Source organism: Sinocyclocheilus grahami, unplaced genomic scaffold, assembly GCF_001515645.1.
Source record: "Sinocyclocheilus grahami isolate Dianchi unplaced genomic scaffold, SAMN03320097.WGS_v1.1 scaffold73.1, whole genome shotgun sequence".
In the NCBI taxonomy this organism is placed as follows: Eukaryota; Metazoa; Chordata; class Actinopteri; order Cypriniformes; family Cyprinidae; genus Sinocyclocheilus; species Sinocyclocheilus grahami.
In genome coordinates, this window is record NW_015505252.1 from 560,628 (window position 1) to 576,902 (window position 16,275).

Sequence of the window (16,275 nt, forward strand, 5' to 3'; positions counted from 1 at the left end):
TAATACTATGACATTACCATGGTATATTTGCCAAAAAAGAATGATATAGCTATAGGACATATTCATATTAATTAGCTTCAAAAAATGGTTTGTTTATTTTAGTTTATTATGTGTTTTTCTCTGGAGTAAAAAATTATAAATATGAAAATATTGTATTATTATATTTTATTTTAGCTTATTATGTGTTTTTGTTTGAAGAAAATACTGAAATTGAGAGAAAACATTATTAGAGTTGATTTATTTTAGTTTATTATGTGTTTTTGTTTGGAGAAAAATACTAAATATGAAAAAAAATTATTATTATATTTTGTTTATGACGTGTTTTTGTTTGAAGAAAATACTAAAATTGAGAGATGTCTTCCAGTTCCGGCCTTCGGCCAACAGCGGCGTGTTACCGGCCAGCATGGTGCTGCCGCTGCTGGGACTGGCTTTGAGGGGGCGCTGCATCGCTGTGGGGAATGTTTACATGGAGCGATTCGCAATGGTCATAACAGTGATCGGTATGATTTTGGCTTTGTTCCTATCGCTCATCGCGTTGGGAATCACACGCCCGGTGCCCACAAACACCTGTGTTATAGCCGGCATCGCCGGCAGTGCCATTCTGTACACAGTCAAGCAAACACTAACAGTCTCCGAGGTGATCGAAGTCTTGGAGGTGTTGCTTATTTTTGTATATCTAAGCTTAATCCTCTTGTACCTCCTCCCACGCTGCTTCACTCCCGGAGAGGCCCTCCTCATCCTCAGCGGGATCAGTTTCATCATCAACCAGCTCATCAAACGCTCTCTGGCCTCATCTGGGAATGCAAACGCAGACCCGCTTCCATATTTCCTCCCGGTCGCCGTGTTAGGCTTAGTGCTGCTGGGAATCTTCTTCGCCTTGCTTTTCGTATTCATGGAACCAGAAACCTGGTCGGCGTCGCTCTTCTTCCACACCATGACGGCCGTTTTGGGATTGGGCCTATTGGTTCCTTGGCTCTCCCTGCTCACACAGCATCACCCCATCACCTGGTTGATGCATTTCGTCACCGAAACCAACACTCGCCTTTGGCTGATCGGATTCTGGGCCGCTTTGTTGCTTCTAGCGGTTGCCGTTGTGATGTATCAAAATAGTCATCGCTCAGCCGGAAGCAAGAAGCACCAAGCTTCGACGAGCGTGCGAAAGTATTTCCACCTCCTCACCGTATTAACTTTTGCTCCCGGACTCGCAATAGATCGTCCTCTGCTACATCTAGCCGCGGTCGGATGCCTCTCAGTGTTTTTGCTCCTCGAATTCGTCCGCTATTTCCGCATCCGACCTCTGGGGGCGCCACTGCGATGCCTTCTTACTTTATTCCTGGATGAGAGAGACTCAGGACCGCTTATTCTCACCCACATCTACCTTCTCCTTGGCGTCGCCCTTCCAGTCTGGCTCACGCCCGCATCCTGCACCCCTAATGGAGGCCTAGGGGGCGCCGGTGGCCTGGTGCCCTACGCCGGTGTGTTGGCAGTGGGAGTCGGCGATACAGTTGCGTCTGTTTTTGGCAGCACGGTCGGCGAGATCCGCTGGCCCGGCACGAAGAAAACCTTTGAGGGCACCGCAACCTCCGTATTTGCTCAGATCATCGCCGTGGTGGTTTTCCTCATCGCCGACAGCAGTATAAACCTGAACGCCAGCTACTCGTGGGTGGTGGGTTCGATCACAATGGTGGCCATGCTGGAGGCGTATACGTCGCAGATAGACAACCTGCTGCTTCCTTTGTACCTTTACATCCTCCTGCTGCTATGAGATCAGACCCGTTCAGACAAATCAGACCATTATGCCAATGCACAGATATCAACAGCATTAAATTCATACGTTACAGCTCTAGTATTGTGAGTTTGGAAAGCAAAATGCAATAATGAAACATCATTAGAGTGTTTATGACCCTCGTACAGTGAATAGAAATGCACTTAAATTTATTCAAGAATAATCGTTTCTTATAGTATTGGAGTGAAACAAACTAGAAAACTACTTGATATTGTAAACGACATACAAAATGGCACAAAAACAGATGTTTGAAGGTGAAATGTGTATTTTTTGCACCACAAGTGGCAATTGCAAAATGCTTGATTGAGTCGCACATGACAGCTTTGTTTGAAAACACAGTTTGGTGCCGCTGTTGGCAGCTTTAAAGGGATAGTCCACTCAAAAAAATCATTTACTCTGCCTCATGTCATTCCAAATCCGTATGCATTTCTTTCTTCTGTCGAACACCATTGACTTCCATAGTATTTTTTTTCCTTGCTACAAAACAGTTTGGTTACCAACATTCTTCAAAATATCTTCTTTTAATTTCCACAGAAGAAAGAAACTCATACAGGTTTGTAACAGCCCGAGGGCAAGTAAATTACACAATTTTCATTCTTGGGTGAACTATACCTTTAAGTATTCTTCATTTTGATTTTTCAAGGTGTACATGTGATAATTATGTTGTTTATAGAGAATTAATTTTTTGTGTGTCCTCAGAAAGCTCTGATGTCTTGAGACGCTGTTAATATTTCATTCGCTCAAATCCTGCGTCTGTCATGCCAGTATAAATGACAGGGATTGAGTTGCACATTATTTAAAAACGAAATGGAAAATGTGATGCCCTTTAACAATGCCTGCACTTGCTGATAAACACACAAACACACGTCTTGGATGCAAACACAATACACAATGTTTTATTTAGATAAATCTCACGAAAACATGTCTGCCTTTATTTTTTATATTGTCTACATAATTTTATGTTTTTTTGGGAGGCACATTTCTACAATTTTAAAATGTAAAAAAAAAATCATAATTACTCTAATTACTATAATGCTAGTATATATATATATATATATATATATATATCCGTCTGACCTATGACCTTTTTTTTCATCAGAATCCTATAAAATATCTCTGGATATTTAAATAAAAATATTAGTGCTGTCAAATGATTAATCACATCCAAAATAAAAGTTTTTATTTACATAATATATGTTTGTGTACTGTGTATATTTATTATGTATATATAAATACACACTCATACAGTATATTGAAAATATTTACATGTATATATTTATATAATTTATATTATATATAAATATATTTTATATACTAATAAATCTTAAATATATACATGCATGTGTGTGTATTTATATATACACAGTACACACACATGTAAATAAAAACTTTTATTTTGGATGCAATTAATTGCGATTAATCGTTTGACAGCACTAAAATATATATATATAAAATTTAGATTTTTGTGACAATTAGGCATATTAAATTCTTATTGTTATATGTCTGTATATTTTATAGGTTAACAAACTACTATTATGTATATATACTTGGTTATTTTAATAATATATATTTATAATATTTAATTAAACATTCAATGATATTTAAAACTGTTAATTTTTTGCATTACAATAATTAGAATTAGTTTTTTTTTACATTATAAAGTTGTGGAAATGTACTTGTGTCAAATTGCGAAAAAATAGGATTTTATTTCGGCAAAACAATTGTTTTTTTTCTTTCTTTTGATTTTGTAGTGAAATACGACCCTTGACATGTTTTATCAGATTCACCCGTTTTTTTTAAATATAGTTTATCCTTTCAGTCCTTTATAACGGCATATATGCATCACGTGAGCCATCGAAGAACACTGTTGTTTTTCTATTATACGACAAAAATACTCAAATATAATTTTGAATCTATGAATAGGATTTTATGTCCAATGCAATATGAAGGACTGGTAGCATAGCTTGTCGCTTTAAAGTGTTTTGTATTCTGAATAGTTCAATGCTATCAGTGGTTGGTCTGCATGGGTCTGTATGTAGGAGGCAGTAGATATTAAAGTCGGCATGAAACGGAAGTTGCGATTGTCTTTTCTTCTCTACTGTGACGTATATCCGAGTGAAACGGCATCTGAAATGAGAGGGCGGGACTTGATTTCGTCCTTCGGGAATTGATTGGAACGTTGGAAGCTGGAGCGTTGCTAACAAAATGGAGGCAGATCTGAATGCCAGTTTGCAGTTAGTGGTGGGGGATTTCTCTCCACTGGATTCACAACTGACACCCAAGCATGAATAAATGTTTTATTTATTAAGGATGACGATCAACGGCACAAAACATGCCTAAACAGCGCGCGTGTGCAAGAGAGAGAGACTGCCTGAATGACTGAGCGTATTCTCCATCAAGTTAAGTCATATTCATGAAAAAATTTAGTTTGCGTTGTCCTAAGAGTAATGTTGTAATATCCTAATATCTTTTCAATGTTTAGGGGTAACGTACTCCCTCATGACTGGTGTCAGTGCTACAAAGTGAAGCATCAGCTTCAGCTTTTCCCCTGTCGTTTATCCCAGCGTTTACCCCTCACGTCACTAGCTCCACCCTTGCGCCATAGCTCGTGACCGGAAGAGTAGAGGAGTCGTTTTGAGGGGGAGGGGAGGTTAACGTTTTTGATTTAAGATTAAGAAGGCACATGAATTTAAAAAAAAAATAATGAAGTGCACGGATTAATTATTTATAATAAACACTACAATATTCCATTAAAAAAATAAGAATTTTCCATTTTGATTTCATGGTGACTTTAAAGGTGGGGTAAGTGATTTCTGGTAGCCAATGTTGACATTTGAAATCACCAAAACAAACACGCCCCTACCCCAAAAGGGTCTCGTCCCTATTTTTGATAGCTCCGCCCCACACATACGTACGCAACCCAGGCATCCATTAGTTCTGTGAAACAAAGCAAAACCAATGTTACACTGTCTACACCAGACGCGAGTGGTGCGGCGCGACAAAATACTATAGAACTCATTATAATCAGTGATGCTGTCTACACCATAGATATATATACATATCTATGGTCTACACTGGATGCGGCGCGGCGTGACACGACAAATCCCCGACAGAAAACTGCTGCTGCATTCTATTCATGACGTATTGACACAAATTTCAAATGATTTTCAACGGTTGCTTTATCGCGTCCAGTGTACTGGACAGATTTTAGTTGTTGCGGCGCAGACACGATGTTACTCACCTATCGAGAAGAAACAAAGCAACCTCGGCATCCGATTGCAGGTCTTCCGCTCCTTGAGTTCTCTCCAGCGCCGGAAAGCTGATCCGGTATTTACACGGGTCCTACTTCTTGCCTTAAGCCTTCGGTTGTTCCGCAGACGTTTTCATCTTTTGTTTTTTATCCGCCATCTCTATCTTTCTGTCGCTCGGATCGAACTGAGCGCTCTCTCCTCCACATCATGAGTAGACACGCCCCTTACTGCTGATTGGCTACAAGTTTGTTTTGCTATTCAGCCCGAATCAGTTTTCTAAAGCGTTTTTGAAAAATCGCTTACTCCACCTTTAATGTACAGATCACTATCCTGTAAACGCATGTATGGAGTTCAGCTGTTGTCTTTACTCTGATAAAGATTGCGTAATTCAGACATTTCGTAAATTATGCATGTTTAAACTTTCATTTATTCATATTTGACTGAGGCCTTTTTTATTGCTCAGCGTTTTGTGTTGAGTGTATTACGTTGACGGTTGTCATAGGAACTGCGGTTGAAGCGTCAATCAGCTGTTCTGGTTTGAAGTGCATTCTGGGACATTTGCATGACACTCAAGTGTATAAGTGTATAATTTATCATTTAAACTTGCTTTTAAACTACCTGGCATAGTAATAAAATGTGTTACTTTGTGGTCCATATTTTGACATTGGGATATGACAACGATTGTTGGATGTTTATTTTGTAAATCATAATTTTTAATGGTTTGTGTATTTACAGAAAACACTTTTTGTTCAAATAATTGCTTTTACTTTGCGTCAAAAGACCAGTTTTTACAACACAAGTGACTCAGCATGAAACAAGAAGTAACTTTCAGACTATTGTGAGAAAATCTTTGTTGGAATTTTTTCTATGTTGAATATCAGTTTTTTTTTTGTGTGCTATTTTTATTAAAGTTGGTTTTTCAGCAATGTCTATAAATGTTATTTTTCAGATTTTCCCATCAGTGATTGGTTGACATGAGAACTGCAGTTTGGTCATTTATTTTCTTCATCAGGAAATCCAGATTATACTTATCAAACGTTCATACCTTTTCTATATTATATTGATTTTGGTGGGTACTCAGAGAATGTTGCGTTAAAGGAAATAAAGTGAATTTCTAATCAAATTAAATGTTTCTTGCTTTCTAAAATTCAGATTATAAATAAACACTCTTTGGTTGACAAAAACTAGCCTTTTATTAACACTGTTGTGGTTGTAGATCAAATATACAGATGATTCAAAATGATTCACATTTTTTGGTCCATTTACAAAACTTTGATTGTTGGTCCAGATGTTAAAAAGGCTCATTATAGTCACGTGACTGTCCTGATATCTTCACGTGTTATCAGGTCTGTTTTGGTGTTCTTTCTGTCTTTAGGTGTAGAGGGACGGGAAGGGCAGCTCTTCTGTTGGTTGTAGCCTGAGAGACAAAAACAGATTCACTTTACAAACTAGGCTTTCTCCGATGCTTCCTAACGCAAGTCCTGCATTACCCAGCATGCACTGTTCTTACCAGTTCTCAGGACTCCAAACAGTGTTTTGAGACTCCATAACGTGAAAGGTGTAAACGTGGCGTGAGGCGTCAGATGTGTTTGCAGCGCTGCGGTGGACAACTTCACTGTGAATCAGAACCGCTCCACCTACAGTACCACAAACATTCGACAAAAGTGGTCCAAAAAATAAACAAATTATTACTTTTATTCAGCAAGGATGCATTAAATTGATAAAAACTGACCTTTATGTTTAATGTTACAAAAGGCGTCTATTTCTCTTTTTTTTTTCTTTCATTTTTTCAAACAGTCTTGAAAAACAAGTATCACAAGTATCATATTAGAATGATTTCTGAAGGATCATGTGACACTGAAGACTGGCGTAATGATGCTGAAAATTCAGCTTTGCATCACAGGAATAAATTACATTTGACAATATATTTCAATAGAAAACAGATATTTTAAATTGTAATAATATTTCACAATATTACTGTTTTTACTACATTTTTGATCAAATAAATGCAGCCTTGGTAAACGAGACTTTGTTAAAAATTATAAAAAATATAAAACTTCATACGAAAGTTTCTGTAAATGTGTTGTGTGTTATAGTTTTAGTATTAAATTTTTTTTAAGCATGGCAGGTCATTTGAGCTGGTTTAAGATGGTCCTTAGTTGGTCATAAGCTGGTTTAAGCTGGTCCTGAACTGGTCCTGAAGAGAAAAAATATATATATATACACACAATACTATATGCACATCTACATTAATACAAAATATTATGTACACATACAGGTAAGTACAGGAAACAAATTATATATATATATAAAAACAGACTAATTTTTCTCAACTATTATTATTAATGTTTGACAGCTAATTTTACTTCTGGTACGAATACTATATGCACATCTACATTAATACAAAATATTATGTACACATACAGGTAAGTACAGGAAACAAATTATATATATATATAAAAACAGACTAATTTTTCTCTACTATTATTATTAATGTTTGACAGCTAATTTTACTTCTGGTACGAAGTTATAAGTTCACACAGTGAACTGCGAAATCAAATAAAACCCTTAAAACTTAAACAACAAAAAAACTCATTACCTATAACCACAGACTGTATAAAAACATGGACGTAGTGTCCGTGACGTCACCCGTAGGTTTCCGAAGAGCGTTTTTGAAGCTCAAAGTGGGCGGAGCCGGCCGTCGCCATCTTGGCAGCGCGTCACCGCGTAAAGAGGCGGGAGCTGGTTGCTGAAACCACGCCCACCTAGCTCGACGGCGGTGACAGCAGCAGCAATCCACCTGTCACTCAAGTGGCCACGCCCCTAATTATGCAGAACTTTAAGGCTTAATATAATTTAAATGGATGACTTATAAAAAAATTCACCCCCCTCACAGTTGTCATGAAGGGCAAAATTAGCTATATAGACCAAAACCACTTTTTGTACCAGGCTGTAAAAAAAAAATTCTGCTGTAAATTTGGGCATTTTAACATGGGGAGTCTATGGGACTGACTCCCTTTTGCAGCCAGCCTCTAGCGGCCAGTTGATGAATTGCAGTTTTAGTCACTTCCGTGTTGGCTTCACGAGAGAGACCGGAAGGGTGCCGCTTGCCTGTAACTCACCTTTTTTAACAGGAGTGGGAACGAAGAGCTTGTCGTCGTAATTCTTCTCTCGGCCAATGAAATCAGTCAGAGGAAACGTGCCTTTAGGTGTCCGCACCATTCGCCTGGTAATCCCATCTAACACACGCGGGAAAAGAAGCACATTTTAAATGCAAAATAAAGCTTCACTCAAACAGCACGCATGCGCAAATGAATCTGAATAAATCACCGTTGTGTGATCCCGGTATGAACCACAGACAGCCGTTCTCCAGCGCAGCGTCTTCCAGAGCGATCCACACGCCCATCACTCTTCCCAGAGGCTGCGTGTGAAGGAAGGTGGCGTCCTGGTGAGGGCTCACTGAGGTCAAAGATCAAGGTCAACCAAGTGTTTTTCTACTGCATTCCTATTGGTTAAAGAAAGGGAGGGTCTTACCTTCTCCACCAATCCCTGGTTGCTGTTGACAGAACAGGCACAGAAGAGGCGAGTAATGAAATAATTATCTTTACAAAGTGTGTCAGTAACATTAAATAAGTACTGTATGCAGGACATATGAACTGTACCTTAAAGATGTACATACTCTGCAGAATCACAGGATTTATCAGGCCAAGGTTCTTCACCAGATTCTGCAGATTAGAAACAAACACATTTTGATGAACTACAGTGTCTAAAAATTGGCATAGTGAAAAGAGTGTTGTATATTTGGCAAGTTTTTTTTTCTTTCTGACACCAAGACGATTAAACAGCGGACTGCTAGTCTTAGCTTGAAACCAGAGTGGTCTAGGTCAGTATTATTTTAGTATTATTTATATAATATCATAGTACTAACCGTACTTCTTAATATTTGGAGTTTTAAGTAAGCTTTTTTTGATATTTCTGTATAGCTTTAATACATTTTTATTTCAGGTATAGTTTTAGTAATAATATTTTGAATTAGTTTTAAATTTTATATTTTCAGTTTACATTTTAGAAAGTTTGTTACTTGCTTTTGTCATATTTTTTGTATATTTCTATATAGATTTAATTAATTTTCATTTCATGTATAGTTTTACTATTAATATTTTGAATTCATTTTATTTTTATATTTTCCGTTTTTGTTATGTGCTTTTGTCATTTTTTTTAATATTTATATACAGCTTTCATTTTTATTTCAGGTATAGTTTTAGTAATAATATTTTGAATTCATTTTTATTTTCAGTTTTAGTTTAATTTACAATTTAGAAATTGTTATTTGCTTTTGTCAATTTAAAAATATTTCTATATATATTTAACAAATGTTTATTTCAGTTACAGTTTTAGTAATAATATTTGGATTTTTTTTGTTTGTTTACATTTAATTCAAGTATTAAGTAATTTTGTAATGTGCTTTTGTCATTTTTATTATTATTTAACATTTCTATATAGCTTTAATTCATTTTTATATTAGTTATACAGTACTTCAGCTTATTTTAAGGTTTTTTAATCTAAAAAAATTAAATCTAATATTTATTTTATTTCAGCTTTTTTTTTTCCAAATACTGAAATTATTTTTAATGCTTTTAGTTTTAGTTTACAACACTCGTCTCTGGGTTGTCTGGTTTTAAAGAGGTCTCCCAAGAGCTTTCTCATAAATCTTCCAATTAAATCAATTGAGGTTTTGACATGAGTGTAATGTTTACATAAAAAGGACCACAGTTTACATTTGTTTACATGGAGGTTTGATCATTACTTGAATTTTGGGGGAGTGGGTGACCGCTTTAAACAGCGGCTCATAAGCGTGGAGAGCTGTGGGAAAGATTAAACACAAATACTTATGAGCAAAGAATGATATATGATGAATGATAAATGGCAGGTTATGTTTAAACATGACTGAATTATATGAAATGCTATTTTCGTAACTACCCACCATGGCCGATTTTATTCAAGGACTGCTCTCTTGGCACGATGAACTCTCCTGAAAACACAACAGTCTCATTATGAGATGAATTTGCTGTCTTTTTCTATATCTCAACATGATAAACAAAGCAACTAAACTACAAACCTTTATCATCAAACACTCCTTTCTCAAAGAAGAAACGGATCTTGTCTCCACTGGTGATGAAATAGTCTGCATTTCCCTGGACAAACACCAAATATGATCATGATTTAACTTTTTTTAACTGCTTCTGAATGTACATGGATTTACAAGGGTAATTTTTCCAGTTACGACAGGGCTTGTAACTACATTTACCTGCATCTTTACCCAGAAACATTTGGTTGCATGTGGGAAGTAAAGCGTAGAAGAACGTTTATTATGGCACTACCGTAAATGCTTGCTGATGATGCATTCAGGGGATTCATCTGGATGAGTTTACCTGTGTTTTAAGCTGCTCGTCGTGGTCAGTGGAGAACTGTGTCCTGCAGTGTTCAGGAACGTCCATCCGCTCAATGATCTCACTCATACGGTCCCGTAAAGCATCACACTCCTCTGGGGACAGAAGGCCATCCAGCACCAGATAGCCCTCATCCCGGTACTGCACAATAAAAACATATCACAAACATATTCACTGCACATTCAAATGTGATTAGGACATCAACATCATTTGCTGTTCCTGACATCACAAAAAAGTAGAAAAAGTACCATTATCCTGTTGAAAAAAAAAAAAACAGCCTTTGCTGGTTATGTACGTTTTTAAGCATCACAGCTGGTTTCAGCTGGTCCTTAGTTGGTCATGAGCTGGTTTAAGCTGGTTATGAGCTGGTCCTGAGCATGAGGTAGTTGCTTAGGAGGACCAGCTTAAAACATAACCAGCTCATAACCACCTTATAACCAGTTCAGGACCAGCTTAAACCAGCTTATGACCAACTAAGGACCATCTTAAACCAGCTCAAATGATCTCACTCATACGGTCCCGTAAAGCATCACACTCCTCTGGGGACAGAAGGCCATCCAGCACCAGATAGCCCTCATCCCAGTACTGCACAATAAAAACATATCACAAACATATTCACTGCACATTCAAATGTGATTAGGACATCAACATCATTTGCTGTTCCTGACATCACAAAAAAGTAGAAAAAGTACCATTATCCTGTTGAAAAAAAAAAAACAGCCTTTGCTGGTTATGTACGTTTTTAAGCATCACAGCTGGTTTCAGCTGGTCCTTAGTTGGTCATGAGCTGGTTTAAGCTGGTTATGAGCTGGTCCTGAGCATGAGGTAGTTGCTTAGGAGGACCAGCTTAAAACATAACCAGCTCATAACCACCTTATAACCAGTTCAGGACCAGCTTAAACCAGCTTATGACCAACTAAGGACCATCTTAAACCAGCTCAAATGACCTGCCATGCTTCAAAACATACCTAACCTAACAACAGCACGCTGGTTTTTTTTTTCAACAGTTAAATATTTCTGTATTTCACATGTACCATAGCGGCATAGTATCAAAACATACCTAACCTAACAACAGCACGCTGGTTTTTTTTTCAACAGTTAAATATTTCTGTATTTCACATGTACCATAGCGGCATAGTATTCTTTAAAGGTCCCATTTTGTCAAAACTGAAATTTCCTGGCTTTTTTCATGATAACTGAGGTCTAGGTGCTATTTAACTACCATATAAGTTTCAAAACAGTCAGTCCACAGTAAAATGCACACCGCCTGCTTAAAGTAGCTGTGCCTTTTCACGAACCGTTGTGACCTCCGTAAAAAGTTGACGTCAGAACTACACAGTCACTGCCTTCAGTCACCACCCCGAGCACCGCCCACCGTCCCACTCTCCTTTTGCCAAACCCCCAGACAACATCGCGTCCATGCTTTTGCTGAGCAAGGACAACACGGAAACATGTCGAAAAGGTTAACTTTAACCACGAAACCAGATCGGCCGACCTGTAACGTTACACTCTCACTCAAAGGATGGGCGATCTGACAGGATTGTTACTATGAGGTGGATCACATCTAACGTGTATAGTACAGACAAACTCACCGTGTCTATCTAAGTTAGTCATGATGAAGATGTATATATATATTTCAATTTCAGCAGGCAACTATTTTTACAGCTACACTATTGTTCCAGCCACAATTAATCACAACAATGTATATACAATTACAAATGATTATATATAAATCGTCAGTTTGTTGTTTTACACACATGCACACGGACATAATTTCATACACGACATAGTCGTGAGATGCAAGAAACATAGACATATGGCAAGAAATCTGTAGACGCGCCCATAACAACAAAAGACAATACTTTATTTAACCTTTTCTGATAAGAAGTGTGCGCTGCAAACGTGAGCATTTTTGACAATCCTTTCTGTCCAGTCTGCTCGTTTTATGGCGTTTAACCACAGCTGTCGTCGGTTTTTTGTCTGGCAGTGGCAGCAGATATGTGATCAAATTTCTAATTTGAGGCTGTATTACGTCGATTCTGGCACCCAACATCACAACAACATGATATTTTAAGCTCCTTATGTAGCCGAACCTGCGCTGGTTTGAATGGGCCGCCTCCAGTTTCCCCTTTGTTTTGCTGCCTCCAGCTAGCGCTGTGACATCGGCTGACCCTAGTTACCTGTGGTTGGCCTGGCCGTGCGTCACTCAGAAAACAACAGGCCAATCAGAAGAGAGGCTCATGAATATTAATTAGACAGGCCAAAATCGACCTGTTCTCTGCAGAGCTCCTGAGAAAGGAGCTGTAAAATATATATAGAGATGGTTTTTGGTACTTATACCGCAAATATATATTCTTAAGGACATCAAAACCTAAAATAAAACTCCAGAAAGGTGTAAAATATGGGACCTTTAAAGTACTATGTAAATTCCATGTAATACGAGTATGGTGATCATTCAGTATTATCATATGTTTAAAAGTACTGTGGGATTTCCATCCTCGTACTATCTAATAAAAACTTAATGTGTTTTTGGGGAGAAAATACATTTACGTTTCCTTTTCGTTTTCTTTCTTTTAAACTGAGCAAAACACAAATCCACTAACTTCGGTTTTGCTGTTGCTTTACCGTCACATGATCGGTGATTCAGAAAAACGACTACTACATAGTTTGTTTGTTTTTTTAGGGTAAAGATTTGCACAGGTTTATAAAAGTTGTTAATTTTACATTATGTACAAATTTAAAATTCGTTTCTTTAATCTTTACAAATGGTAGAATAAAATACATTATCCAGGTAATCAAAAAGACTGTGATTGGTCCATCATCAACAGCGCTAAGAAAAGTAACGTTAATAATTTTCATAGGACACACAAGTCTACTCGTCGGGACATTAATAAATAAACTGTATAATGCTACTACTACTACTACTACTAATAATAATAGCTGTTAAACTGAAAACTACAAACGGAACAATTAAAATATGAAATTATTACTTTAAAGCCTTGTCTGCAGGCCCCGCCCATTTTCACGCCCCTTCTTTCATTCCACATTCCATTCTAGCAGCTTGCCCTGTTTCTAGCCTATTACGCAACACACTTCAAATTAGGATAAAACTTATTCCACACGTGCTTTCACCAATATATATATATATAATATTTTAATTTCGTGCATCTTTTGCACGAGGCGCTGATCTATGAAAATATGCATTATTAAACAAGCAGAACACTGATTGTCATCTAACAGCACTGAAGTCTTGTACTCGTAAATCTGCGTTTTCCAGCGTTTCTAATGAGCATGTGCATAAAACACAACAGCTGTCGTATTTAAGAGTTGCGATTTCAATTTAGATGCAGTTTATTACCTTTTGCACGTTTTGATCCGTCAAAATATCCATGCTGATGACAGTCTGAGAAGAAGGCTAAAAGGAAGGCTGTCCCATCCAAATCCCTCTCTCTCAGCAACCACGTGGTTGCCCCATGTCAAATACGATTAAACTGTAATCGTGATGCAATAATTGGATTTTGAACAGTAACTCTTTCATGACAGTGCAAGAAACTCAAATGTGCAGTCATAACTGCATGTAATGAAGATACTTCACAAAACAGATTCAAGCTTTGAAAAATGTAGCTGGATTTAGTCTTAATTCATTTTTTATAAATCATCAAAATGTATTATCTACATGAATGCTGTAATCATTAATACTGTGTTTCAGTGCATTATAAAACATTAATGAACTAATACAGTCTGTGCAAACTTCATTTATGAATCAATCTTTTGATCTTCACACAAAGGCATGAGAAAGATTCAAGTGTGTTCAGCTGGTATTTAAAGGAATAGCTCACGCAAAAAAAAATACTTCTGTCATTATTTACTCACACTCACCTTCTTTCTTCTGCGGAACACAAAAGATGATATAAAAAACATTGACTTTCATTGTAAGGACATTGCACTAATTATTTATTTTATTAAAAAAATACTATACATAAAAAGTTGGCGTTTGCAAACTAAATTTCTTGCATTTCTTAAAGGACATTAAATTATACATAAACCTTTTGGAACTAACAAACAAAATAATTTACTGAATACAAGTAATATTTTAAAAGCACTTAAATGTATGCAACTTTTCTGGCAGCTATTATTGTTAATAATGTGACTATGTAATACCTCTGTGTCATTTGACAACAAAAATCAATTGTATGGGTCAAATGTAAAATTGATATAGGTGACTCGATTGTAAATAAGTCACTTTTTTCCTTCAAAATGTCTTCTCCTAAAATCCACAGAGGTTTGCACGTTTCATTTTGGGGTGAGCTATCCCTTTAAGTCCATGCATATTTTGATTTAAAAGTAATAATCACCTCAGTTATCAAATCTGCCACTACCTAGCCACTATACTTTTTGAAGGAAAGTTCAAACAGCTCAATGCAACATGACCACTGCATGTTCAACTTCAAGATTTTTGATGAATAAGTGCTTTTTCAGAATGAGAGAAAATGTTGCAGGGCCTACATCTATAGAAATGAAGTAGTAGTACTTTTATGGTGGTTTTTGGATGGTACATGTTGTCTCTTTACCTGGAGAGGGCGCCTGTGTCAGACAACATGAAGGACGCTTCTGCTTTTTCTCAGCACTGTTGTTTTTGTACCTTCTGCTTTACCACAAAGAATATGGAGGAAGTGAAAGCTAACAGAGATGATTACTTAGTCATCTGGGTGTTTTAATCATTTAACAAACGCAAATCCGATCTCAAATCAGTTGGGGGAAAAAACAACTTTAGACAGCCATACAGTAACAGTTCCTGGCCCTCATATTCGACGACTACTAAACAATTCTCTAATTCTAGCCCAGATTTGAGACAGAAATGAACAGAATTCCAATTAACGAGACCGTGTTGTCCATTAACATCTTGTCATTGTAAGTTTAATTAACATCTTGTCATTGTAAGTTTGTGATGGCCGTGCACCATTCAGACTAGTTTTCATACAGTGTTTGAAGAAGTTTCAAGTGCATACTAACTTAAAGGGGTCATATGATGCGATTTCAAGTTTTCCTTTCTCTTTGGAGTGTTACAAGCTCTTGGTGCATAAAGAAGATCTGTAAAGTTGCAAAGACTAAAGTCTCAAATCCAAAGAGATATTCTTTATAAAAGTTAAGAGTCAGCCACACCTACCTAAAACGGCTCGTTCTAACACGCCCCCACATATCTACCTCACTATGTGGGAAGATTTGCATAACGCCGCCCAAATGTTCACGCAAAGAAAGGCGGCGTAACTTTTATTCTCGCTGTAGTATTGTTGCGGCCGCCGCCATGTCGTAAAGACGCTGTGTGCTTCGTTGTGAAAGCGAAACTACTTTGTTTGGTCTTCCAAAAGAGGACACGACTAGAAATCAGTGGTTAAGTTGTATTTACAACACTGTTCCAGAACACTTCAACCCAAATATTCAGATGTGTGATGCACATTTTGCGGAGGTTGAGGACTGTTTCCTGTGAGAGTAGCCTACAATGCCGTTGTCTGTTTCTATAAAGTGGGGCAGTTCCAACTTTGCAAGGACAGTCTGGCGCTTCTGACTCGCAGCCTGTAAGTAAGTTTTTTATATTTAAAAATTTGCCACTGACGATTCAACGCGACTTTTGAGCATTGTAGAGTAGCACTTGTTGTTTGTCATTTCTCCGATCACAAATGCAGACATGGTTTTATGCTTACGCGACACGATACGCAACGCAATGTGTAGAAACACAGTATAAGTCATTATAATCAGTAATTATGTCCCCACTGGATGCAACAAATGC

At 37.2% G+C, this 16,275-nt stretch overlaps 2 protein-coding genes across 3 annotated transcripts; one reads left to right on the top strand and one right to left on the bottom strand.

The window, feature by feature from the left end:
- The first annotated feature begins 313 nt into the window (after positions 1-313).
- LOC107585683 (dolichol kinase-like) lies at positions 314-2,188 on the top strand. Its single transcript, XM_016272812.1, has one exon. It carries the CDS (start codon positions 314-316, stop codon positions 1,763-1,765), a length of 1,452 nt encoding a protein of 483 aa, XP_016128298.1. The 3' UTR covers positions 1,766-2,188.
- A 3,684-nt stretch (positions 2,189-5,872) lies between these two features.
- On the bottom strand, positions 5,873-13,947 carry LOC107585641 (phytanoyl-CoA dioxygenase domain-containing protein 1). 2 transcript variants are annotated; one of them, XM_016272746.1, is made up of 12 exons: positions 13,846-13,947; positions 10,470-10,628; positions 10,346-10,351; positions 10,157-10,232; positions 10,022-10,069; positions 9,845-9,900; positions 8,700-8,762; positions 8,572-8,593; positions 8,368-8,496; positions 8,160-8,276; positions 6,548-6,674; positions 5,873-6,454 (listed from the first exon to the last, which is right to left on the bottom strand). In XM_016272746.1, the coding sequence occupies exons 1-12, from the start codon at positions 13,876-13,878 to the stop codon at positions 6,409-6,411; spliced, it is 882 nt and encodes a 293-aa protein (XP_016128232.1). In that variant the 5' UTR covers positions 13,879-13,947; the 3' UTR covers positions 5,873-6,408. The 2 variants fall into 2 exon arrangements, with proteins under 2 accessions (XP_016128232.1, XP_016128233.1); XM_016272747.1 differs by lacking the exon at positions 10,346-10,351 and having other exon boundaries at positions 5,876-6,454.
- Positions 13,948-16,275: the final 2,328 nt, after the last annotated feature.